Below are 11,865 nucleotides of genomic sequence, written 5' to 3'. Positions count from 1 at the left end.
GAGAGTCTGGATTGGGAAAATCTACTTTAATTAACAGCCTCTTCCTTACTGATCTCTACAAAGACAGACAACTACCGCCAGCTAGTGGTCAGTGCTACCTCCTTAAAGCATTCCAGACTTTCAGAGCTCTTTCAACCATCTCCTATTTCTTTCACCTCCTACCCAACATCCATATTTATTTTATATACACTTAAAAGTGACATGAGTGTGTTTGTGTGTGTGCAGAGAGAATTCGACGGACAGTCCAGATGGAAGCCAAGTTAGTGGAGATGGAGGAGAGAGGGGTCAGACTTCGTCTCACTGTTGTGGACACTCCAGGATTTGGAGATGCTTTGGACAGCACTGGAAAGTAAGAATAATTATTCTTTATAATCAGTGTAACTGCAAGTTTGCTTTTAATTAACCTCCACCATCGAAGATCGGAGGTTACTGTTTTCACCCCTTTCTGTTTGTTTGTGAACAGTATTATGGAAAAACTCCTTGATGGATTTCGACGAAACTTGGTGGGGGATTAGGTATGGTCCAAGGATCATGCCATTACATTTTGGACTTGGTCGAAAATCCAATATGGCCGCTATGGTGGCCAATTTGAAAAAATATTTGAATTTTTTTTTTTTGCATTTCTACATGTTTTAAGTAATTTCCAACCCCCCCCCCCAAAAAAAAAATTGTTAGAGAAAAAAAGAAATTTTTGCAACTTTTTTTCAACAAAATTTCGATTTTTTTTTATTTTTTTTTTGTATTTATACATGTTATAAGTGATTTCTAACAAAAAACATGCCAAAATTATAATTGCGGCTGATTTTGGAACTTCAGGTGGATATACCCACGTAAAATCAATTTCTGTCTCAAGGAATATAGTTATGACGAATGAATTGAGTATGTACAAGGGAAAGTTGCAAACTATAACTCTGTGAGCACTGTTGACATCAAATTGAATGAATAGGATATCAGGTTCACTTGAGTGACCGAGCAGTATTGGTGACGGAGGTTTTGCACTCTACCGAGTGCTCCCCCTCTAGTTTTCATTTTGTGATGGTGTTTTGAAGGTGGAACAAGTAATTTAATCTGAAATTCTGATGTGATTAACATCAATGGTTTAGATTCTAATAATGTCAAAGATGTGAATGGTTGACTGGAAAATAGATATTTTACCTAAATATGCTGACAGATTTTTACTCACAGTTTGGTGTCTCAGATTGTCTTCAAGTATTTTGTCATCATTGATTTAAAATGAAGATCAAATCTATAGTATATGTAGTTGTATTTTCTGGCTGTCCATCGATAAAATCGGTCCCACCGGTGGTAACCCCATCATATTTCATACCGTTGGAATCCTCTTGGCAAATGGAGATGAAAGAAAACATTTTCAAACTTATAGGGTAGGGGGTTCAGGGTGGGGGAAGACCCCAATTCTATCTAGGTAAATGTGTTATATAGCACCATCCAGTGGTAGGCAGTATTACAAATCATCTTATCTATATCGCCAAACTCACAATTCTGGCACCCAACAATCAGACTCGAAATATTGTCTACCCCGAGGCACTGCAGTCGTTATTATTTTTATGTAGTGTTGCCTAATGTTGTGTTCTTGCTTGTTGTGCTATATTAAACATTGCAGATATTGTATTAATCGTTAAATTATTATTATTATTATTATTACAGTATTTCCTGCTAAGGTATTGTAAAGGATTCAGCGGTGGTGGAATTCGGACGAGTGATGTCAATCACTGTCCATAACCAGTTTGGGTTTTCGCACCCTTCTCTTGACAGCCAAATGTTGAGTATTCGGCGTCACTCAACCATCGCCGTCTCCGGGGTTATAACACCGGCTGGTTCGGCACAGGCCTCGGGTCACGCGTCTCGAATCGCGATACCAACGTACCCCTGGACCTTACCAGTTGGGGAAATAGACCCCGGTTACAGACTGGTTTTGTCAGATACCGAGCGAATTCTGCCAGTCTGTAACCATTTTGGTTTTTTATATCCAAATTGAGCGGATCATTCCTCGGTGCGGAACTAATTAATTCAAAGCGGCAACTCCATACGAATCAGCCAGATTTATTGGGGACACATCGGGGAAACACAACACAAGCAAAACATTCACGACTATGTTATAATTAATCTATTACCCGTTCTTAACTAGGGAGCTACGGGTTTCGAAGGGGACACTAATGAGATAAACGTTAAACAACATGCAGACAAGACATGGACAGCATGCAGACAAGACACAGAGTACTTGGTGATGTTTCATGGACGAGAGGAAAGTGTCAAAGCACGAATGTGGCTCGTGACATGCCGATGTCCACGGATTTGAGCACCCAAGCTCGTACACGCCGCGTGGCAAAATGGCGCTTGTCCATGTGTTGCAGCCCTCACACACGCAGCCTCGGCGCGTTCAGACCCCGCGAGGTCGACTGCACCAGAGCGAAAGATCCACGGTGGTATGCTCCAGCTAGCTTTTCACAAAGTCCAGAATACAAGTCCAGGCCTGGCCTGTTCACCAAATCAGGCCAAATCGAGGTGCTGGGCTCCAGCAGGCGGATCGACAAACGTGTCGAGGACCTCCTCATGAAAGTCGATCGCCGACTCAACGTGCAAGCAGCCTCCCTTCCTGCCAAAATGGCAGACTCGACGTGCAGGCAGCCTCTCCCACTGCCAAAATGGCAGACTCTGCCCGCAGTCAGTTTCTATTACTGCCAAAATGGCAGAATCGGCCCGCAGGCAGTTTCTCTTACTGCCAAAATGGCAGACTCGGCTCGCTCAAGTTCACCACCGCCTTCCCGAAGCTCGCCCGCCTCAAAAAAACCCCCTGGCTCCTCCATGCAGTTTCACTTCCTTCTCTAGGCCACTCCCCCTCAGAGCGCTGGGTGGGGACTATTGTCCAGAGAGAGGAAGGAAGAAGAAAAACCTCTCGGTCCACCACCACTGTTTGAACAATAAACAGCCTCTTACACCTTCCGACACAAATGTAGCGTCCATTTACTGAACAACCTGGCTAAACATGCATTTAATGGGGGATCTGGGCTAATCCTATATTTAACTGGAGGGGGAGCACTCTGTAGAGTGCAAAACCTCTGCCGCCAATACTGCTGGGTCACTTAAGTGAACCTGATATCCTATTCATTCAATTTGACGTCAACAGTGCTCACAGAGTTATAGTTTGCAACTTTCCCTTTTACTCTTATCTTTTACATACTCAATTCATTCGTCATAACTAGATTCCTTGAGACAAATTGATTTTATGTGGGTATATCCACCTGAAGTTCCAAAATCAGCTGCAATTATAATTTTGGCATGTTTTTTGTTGGAAATCACTTATAACATGTAGAAATGCAAAAAAAAAAAATTCTAAATTTTGTTGAAAAAAAAGTTGCAAAATTTTTTTTTCCTCCAACAATTTTTTTTTGGGGGGGGGTTGGAAATCACTTAAAACATGTAGAAATGCAAAAAAAAAAAAAATTCAAATATCTTTTTCAAAATGGCCGCCATAGCGGCCATATTGGATTTTCGACCAAGTCCAAAATCTAATGGCATGATCCTTGGACCATACCTAATCACCCCACCAAGTTTCGTCGAAATCCGTCGGAGTTTTTCCATTATACTGTAAACAAACACAAACAAACAGAAAGGGGTGAAAACAGTAACCTCCGATCTTCGATGGCGGAGGTTAATAAAACACTATGGGCCATTTCCGCAACAGTATATATGATTAATTAATTGGAACCAGCAGAGTACCCGCACTACAGGCGATCTTGTTCCAAGTATGCAACACGTTCTTCTGATGCATACTTTTATTTGGGTGGTGTATAGGCAACTGACAGCTCTGTATTGGCAATAAAAATAACCCGAGTTGCGTGCACGAAGCAAACGCATACTTAGTGCTTATAATTCAAAAAGCCTCAATGCACTAGAAAATGTGGGGACAGGAATACTGCACTGTAAATGGTGGAGACTTGTGATGCCCTCTCCCACCTGGAGGTGGTGATACACGATACACATTTACATCAAGAATTTGCATCCCCCAAGACCACCGGCAAAGATAAAATCACTCTACCACATTACTTGGGGTCATGCTGATCCTATGGAGCAAGTCTGGATGTAATTAGCCCAGAACTGTTGAAGGAGTAGCATGACAAACGAACAAACACCGTCCGTGATTTATCGGAAGGATTATACTATCATGGCGCTGGCAGTCCAGGTTAATTCCCCTGACTGAATTTGTGGAGACAGGCGGTTAACACTGCCAGACCGGATAGTCGAGCAGTTTCCTGATAAGGTGGAAGACACGTTGATCCTTGGATATTATAACGTGTGCGGGAAGGGTGGGGTGCAATGGCGGAGCGACGGAGGCACAGGGAATCGCAGCACGGGGTGTTTATTCTCAAACCCCATGGCAAATACACAGACACAGCAACTTAAAATGAACATGGTATTTAATGACAATAAAAATATTTACAAGGGTAATTATAAATGGAATAATTGAGGTAAATTAAACATAAAGTTGAGGCACCTCTACACAGACTTGAATATGGACAAGGGGAAACAAAATAAAAGAAAATCCCTCCCTTATTCTGGTACTTAGCTTATTCCAGAGATGATCCTGGTGTTAGGGCAGCGGCTTGGGATCCAAAAGGTCCCGAGTTCAAGCCCCGTTGAGCCACTGAATTAATACACCAGGGGGTTGACTCAGCCTGTCATCCTTCCGAGGTCGGCGAAATGAGTACCAGTATACTGGGCCAGTGTATACCCCGGTTAAAATAGGTGTACCATATCCCTGTGTCGTAAGAGGCGACCAGGGTTGCGTCAGGAAGGGCATCCGGCGTAAAACATGTGCCAAATCACTACGCGGATCATACGGGTGATCCGCTGTGGCAACCCCTAACAGGAGCAGCCGAAAGAAGAAGAAGAAGAAGAAGAAGAAGAAGAAAAAGCTTATTCCAGAGATGGTCTTTATGAAATTTGGAATAGAAGCGCTTCGTCCTGCATGTGTAGACACGCGCGCAAAATAGCACCAAGTCGCTCCCTCACAGCAGGAACGTCCGTCAGGCAATTCGTGAGCGGTATTCAACACCACGACTCAGAGACCATGTGCAGCTTCTTCGTTGATCGTCCTCACCGACACCGCGGCTTTGCAGAATCATGCCGTCCCCTTCGGTGACACACACACACGAGGCCTTGAGGCCCATCCCACATGACCAGCCAAGAGTCGATGGCCAGTGTCTTGCTCAGTACACGAGCCAAATTGTCTCAGCATGAATACGAGAATCGTGCCGTCTTCTTCTTGCGCCAAAGGGAAGCCAGCTGTAAAGCCTTGTTCTTACAGGCCATATCCTAACTATGTTCTCTCTCGACCACGTGCGTCCCTCACTCTGCACTTGTGCGTTCCTCCTCTGAACTCTGTCTGACATCACACCGAACCACCGTTCCACCTCTGGGGTGTGGCTTGCTCGCATGAAACCCGGGAAGGTGGGGCCTCTCTGTCTGTTCGGCATGCCTGCCTCGCTTCTGACATCGCGCCCATCAATCAGCCTCGTGGGCGTGACTTTGCCCACCGTCACCCTTGGAGGCAGGGCTTCTGCCTGCTCGGCATGTTTGGCTCACTTGTAAATGCAAAAACTTAGGAATAGGTTACAGGGGGGCAATCACATACTGGGGGAACTTATTCTTACTCCCTATCCAATTGACACCACAAAACCCCCATGTGGTGACACATAACACTTAAGCTCACAGTTTCCCTACTTAATTACATCATGATGTCTCCTACATGTCCACGGACCAAACAACTCTATTCAATCCTTACTTTCCTATTAAATTCCTCCATCTACCCCCACAACCATAACAATACATACAGTAGTACATGGCTCTCTTTTTCTAAACTCTAAATTATTTCTGCACAAGGTGCAGATACCTCTGCTAATACTTTATATGACACATGGTGATAAGCTGAACAGAATTATCAGTGATCCATTTCTCAGCCAAGCTTATAAACTGTTGTCCTGGTGTTTTACAGCTCAGGTCATTCATCAATGTGTGTGCTGTCACTTAGACGTTAAATGGGTGTCCCGTCTGCCAGCATTAGTTGGTCGACATTAAAGATCCCTTGCTATTCTTCATGAAGAGTAGGTGAGCTATCGCCGGCACCATGGCCAAATTCCTGCCCTAACCAGCAGAAGACATTGCATCAGCGGCACAGCCGTGCCCTCATCCAACAATGCTACCGTGCAGCCTTGTGCTGCATACGAATGAACAAGAAGTGGGATACAAAATATAAACTCTTAGCTTGGTGGATGCTCTTTACCGAGCGCTGTTCTTGTTACTTACAAAATTGAAGATTTTTCAAGTATATTGGTTAGTCGATTTTGTTATTATGTCTGTCTGTCTGTTTGCCAATCGTCTACAGGTCACAATTGTAAACCGATCTTCCCAAAACTTCACCACATGGTGGAGTTTGTCATTGGCAAGAAACCTATTGTTTTTGAGGTCAAAAGGTCAACATGGGCCAAAGGTCAAATTTGACACATTTCTAAAATCCTCACTTTTCATCCGATTGACTTGAAATTTGAAGAGGATTTATATTTCAGGTCACTGAATTCAACCAACCAATTATTTTTAAGGTCAACAACCAAGGTGGTATTTCTAAAATCCTCAATTTTCATTCCATTGACTTGAAATTTGAAGTGGATTTGCATATCAGGTCACTAAATTCAACCACCAATTATTTTGGAGGTTTACATAGGCCAAAAGGGCATTGGCCGGATTTCTGAAATTGTCAATTTTCATCCCATTGACTTGAAATTTGAAGAGTTGCATATTTGGTCATTGAATTCAACCACCGATTATTGTTAAGGTCAAATTTGTTTTGTGGATTTTGTAAGTATCATGCTCTGCATGACGTCTTCTTCTTGTTTGTTTGTTTGTTTGTTTGATTTATATGCACTTCTGTGGAACGGAATGAGTTTGAAAAGTGGTGGTTGTGCTTGGGGTGGACGGGAAGGTTTTATGCAGTGAACGAAAGTTGTTCAGAGTTGGGGGAGAATCGCAATTCTCTCGATGTGAGTGTCTGAAATGGTACTATTTTGGGGTAGGAAGGGTTATTACAAGTCGTACTAAAATAAGACCATTCTGGGGGAATTAACCCACCCATAATTCTCGGGGCATTTTCCCATGCGTAAAGATGTTTTTTTTTTTGTTTTTTTTATTCGTCATGCATATAAAGCAAGTTAAAGATCAAGCGGAAAATTTGATTGTTCGAGATGGTGTAAAATGGCAGAATATTTTGTCTATGTACTGCTAAAAAAATTTTGGAAGTGGAAACAAGGCATTTTGTGTTCTTCACTGTTCAAGTGTATAATTAATTTGAAATAAAATTAAGGTTTTAAATGCTATAGAAAAAAACTTATTTCAGAAGTTTTACTGCCGTTGATTTACCGTCTATTACCGCACCTTCTTTAACATATTTTAATTAGTTATTCGTGCCTGTTGTTTGTGTCCTTTATGACGTCCGCAAAACAGTAAGTTTACTGTTTGGAATGATTTTCAATTTTGTTTGACTGCCAAACGGCACACATACTAGACCTTGGTACTCTCTGCGCATGCATGATCGGGACGAGATTCCATACAATTTGCAAAATTCAGATCCAAAATCCTGCTAAGCTGCAGGTTTGTGTTCCGATTCATGTTCTTCAGTGTTCAAAATATAAAATTCAATTGATATCAAGTTGCTCCGCAATCATAGACTGACGTCTGCAGACAGATAAAGTGAACCAACCGCTTCACACTGCTTTTCACTTCGTGCATGTGGGATAAAGATTATACTTTAATTGGGAAATGCCTTGAGACGTGCATGATAATTTTTTTTTTGAAGAGCAACACCATCAAGATAGTTTGTCTTTCCAAAATCAATTGAACAACATTGCTTTCATATTTGAACAGTGTATACACCAAATTAATAGTACTTTGACAAAATTTGTTTTATGATTCGAGCCAAGGATTTAAAAATTGTAATTATTTTGATTAAAATGCTATAAATCCTGGCTATTTTGTGTTGCAAGTCATTTTAAAATAGTGATGTTTGTTTTTACTCTTTTGATTAGCTTCCAAACGATACTGAACTACGTTGACACACAGTTTGAGAAATACCTACATGATGAATCGGGTTTGAACCGGCGTCACATCACTGATTCCCGTGTCCACTGCTGCTTCTACTTCCTTTCTCCATTTGGGCATGGGTATGTAAGCCATCTTTGTATCTTGCACGTCTTCATCGACTTTTTTTTTAATCAGAACATGCTTGATCATAGGAGAAAAGTAGGAACAGGAGAAGTTGGAGGGAAAGTTAGTTTGTCCAAGTCCTGCTGGAAGGACATTCCATTTGCAGAGACATGGTTTGGGCCCACACAAATGAGGTTGGACCCACAGACTGGCAGAAGGCTTTAGTGGTGATTCTATGGCTGGACTTTGTTCAGCCAACTCTCAATGAACTCGCATAGTGACGATCAAAATCACCACAGATGAGGAAGAGAGATTTGGGATGGATGGCTACTCATCTGTCCATTTTAGTAGGAAGAGAGATATATATGGAGTCATCATAGCTTGCTCGATGACGCACTACAAAGACCAATAACAACAGGACCATCATCTTGAAGCTCACCTGGATCAGGCGCAACAGTCACTCAACCCCCCCCCCCCGGCAAACCCCTTTATTATTTACTTATTTATTAATCCATGAAAAACTTTGGTGCATCACAGCTGATGAAGGGTGTGGTCAACTTTCATCAAAATCATGAGTGTAGTTTCAGAAAAGAGCAAATACCTATTTCGGATGTCAAATACCCCCCCCCCCGCACCCCCTTATAACCCCTTAATGAGCGCAGATTTTGATGCGGTCAATATACCTTTGTTAGGCATCAGATATTAGGCTTGTGGCCAAGTTTCATCAAAATGTGTTTGGTTAAAGTAGTGGTTCTTAACCTTTTTACCACCACGTCCCTTCTAGTAGTTGATCCTTGCCAACTATGGCCCCTCCCTCCCCCCCCTAAAATCTTCAACCAAATGATTAAAATTCCCTCCTGAATTAAAAGGAAAAATTAAAAAAAATGTGTGTTTTTAGTCTTTTTATTGAACAAAGAATTCTGCATTAGCAACATTCATTGACACAGCATATTTAATGAGATACTTGACATTGTTTCTTAGCTTCCTGATCTTGAATGCGTGGTCAAATGCCAGAGAGAGCACAATGCAAGTACCTTTCAACGTTCAGCTTGTTTCTGTACTTGGTCTTGACAGCAACGAGCGTGGAAAATGCAGCTTCACAAAGACACGTTGATCTAAACATTGTCAGAATCCAAAGAGCTTTATGTGAGATCAAAGGGTAAACAGGAAGGTACGCGACCCAGAACGTCTCTAGATCCAGTTTTTTGAAGCCTTCTTCAGCCGAGGAGTTGAACTTTAACTCGAACTCCTCTTGCACTTCGTCTGAAATATCAGCTACTTCACATTGAAATGGGATCCGAATGAATTTCCATGCTTCGCGCTTCTCATCTATATACGGAAAGTATCTGATGAATTCTGCTTTCAATTCAGTCAGATGAGTAATTATTTGTTTCTTTAACTCAGAATCAAGGTAACTGTGAATGAGAGCAGAATCCAAGTTAGCAAAACTGGCTGTATTTCCATCCTGAATTCAACATTTCCAGAGGTCGAGTTTGGCCATGAAGGCTCGAATGACGTCATGGAGCATGATTATGTTCATGTTTTTCTCTTGGATTTTGAGATTGATGGCATTCAGTGCTTCAAAGATGTCCACCAGGTAAGCGAGAGATAGGAAAAATCCTTCAGACTGGAACTTGTCATGGAGATCTGCTTTCTGCTACGAATCTAGAAATGTTGCCACTTCTTGTCGTAGTTCATAAAGCCGTCCAAGCATGTTTCCCTTCGAAAGCCATCGTACGTTTGTGTGGAAAAGCAAGGCTTGATGGTCACAATCCATATCCACACACAGCTGTTTGAAGAGACGACTGTTTAAGGCTCCAGCTTTGATGAAGTTGACTCCCTTGATAGCCAGGTTCATTACATCCCTCATTTCAGCAGGTAGAGTTCTGGATGCTAAGGTTTCACGATGAAGGATGCAGTGCGTACCTATAGCTGATAGCAGATGGACTTTTTTCTTTCACTCTTGTTGTGAAACCAGATTGAAAACCAAGCATGGCCGGAGCTCCATCAGTGCACACCTGGAGAAGCAGCAGCAGTCAATGAGTATAATTCTGTTGCATTGGAATGAAGACCTCGAACTCACTACCAGTGAGTCCCACGAAAGTTGGGTTTCCTGGAAGAAGTTTGATACCACTTGAAAAATATCTGTTGTTGTTGTATAACTTTCCATGGGATGGCAGAAGAGCATTTCCTCTTTTACACTATTGCCTGACACGAAACGAGCATACATTAGTAGCTGAGAACACTGAGCAACATCAGTCGTTTCGTCCAACTGGATGGCAAATACAGAAGAAGCTCTTACTTGGTCGAGAACTTGATGTTTGATGTCTTGAGACATTTCATCGATCCTTCCCTTGATGGTATCGTTTGATAGAGAGATTTGGGAAAGCTTGTTTGCACTATCCTTCCTCAGAACGAGCTCTGCTGCACGCTGTACACTTGGTTTTATGAGAGTCTCCGATGTTATGGCTCTTTTTGCTCTTTGCAATCAACATGGCGATCTCATAGGAAGCCTCAACAACCTTTGAAGTCTGTTGCCGAAATGCTCCACTGCTGTCCATCTTCGCTTGCTTCAAGGACTGCCTTTTTGTTTCAAAGAATACCTTGGGTTTGGCAGCTAGAGCAGGATGCATTGTCTTCAAGTGGCGTTCCAAGCGTGTGGGCCACTTGCCATCATTGCTCAGAGTCTTGTGGCATATTACGCATTGGGTACCTCTGTGTCACCCTTTTGGAGGGACACATCCAAATCGAATATATTCATCAAGATACTTCCGCTTTTTTTTGCACTCATTGCGAATGATTTAGTTTGAAATGGGTACTGCAAATCTGTGAGAAAAATAAATTTTTATATTAAATTTCAGTATTAAATTTAAATAAATGTTTAATTTTAATGCAGGAAATGGTAGGCCTAGTAGCGAATAGAAAACAAAAATTATTAAAGGCGATACTTTTGTTTTTTTTTAAATGTTCATCACGATATTATGCAAACACTTTAGAGAATTCCAAAAATAATTAGAGAAATTCCTGCTTTTTCCTCCGGCTTCGCGCCCCCTCTGGAAATTACTCACGCCCCCTAAGGGGGCGCGTCCCCCAGGTTAAGAGCCAATTGGTTAAAGCGATAATGACTGAAGTGTTTACTCACTCACTCACCTACGGACACTGCTCGATCGCATAAGCTCACCAGATTAAAGTCCAGATGAGTTAATAATTGATTATTATGGAGGAGAATGTGTAACCAAAGGTATTCCAAGAACATTGGATGGATCGGTGCAGAGCATGAGCAGTGGGGGTTGGTGTGTTTTTGACAAAATCAGTGACACCATCATGAGGGCAGAGGTGAAGTCTGCAAGAGGAATGTTTCTCTAAAGCACAGCATGTCTGGAGAAGCAGCAGCAGTCAATGAGTATAATTCTGTTGCATTGGAATGAAGACCTCGAATGATGGAGATCCAAACGGGGAAAGGAAAGGAAGCTTCGGGGGTGGGGGAGGTCAGGAGAGCATGTTTGGGGTTGGGTGGGGGGCGGGGGTGGAATGGAGAACATGGGAAGGGTAGAATGCTGGCATGGAGACAACATGGAAGCATGCAGCAGTTGATGGCAGTATGCTTGCATTGAGTGCAAAGCAAGTTTTGTTTACAGATTCTTATAATTT

The 11,865-nt window shown here is 42.3% G+C and overlaps 1 protein-coding gene across 5 annotated transcripts in view; it reads left to right on the top strand.

Annotated features, from left to right (window-relative positions):
- Positions 1 to 11,865, top strand: part of LOC147028573 (septin-2-like) — a 159,349-nt gene that overhangs the window by 82,789 nt on the left and 64,695 nt on the right. For all 5 annotated transcript variants that reach the window (XM_085879107.1, XM_085879106.1, XM_085879111.1 and 2 more), the window contains 3 exons: positions 1 to 87; positions 226 to 349; positions 8,097 to 8,231. In XM_085879107.1, coding sequence (XP_085735233.1) covers positions 1 to 87; positions 226 to 349; positions 8,097 to 8,231 — 346 coding nt within the window. The remainder of the gene's footprint in view (positions 88 to 225; positions 350 to 8,096; positions 8,232 to 11,865) is intronic.

This window comes from Eptatretus burgeri, chromosome 4 (assembly GCF_056783735.1).
Source record: "Eptatretus burgeri isolate ZD-2024b chromosome 4, Ebu_testis_v1, whole genome shotgun sequence".
NCBI classification, from domain to species: domain Eukaryota; kingdom Metazoa; phylum Chordata; class Myxini; order Myxiniformes; family Myxinidae; genus Eptatretus; species Eptatretus burgeri.
Note: the sequence above shows the minus strand (reverse complement) of the source record. Positions and strands in the feature narration are given on the sequence as shown.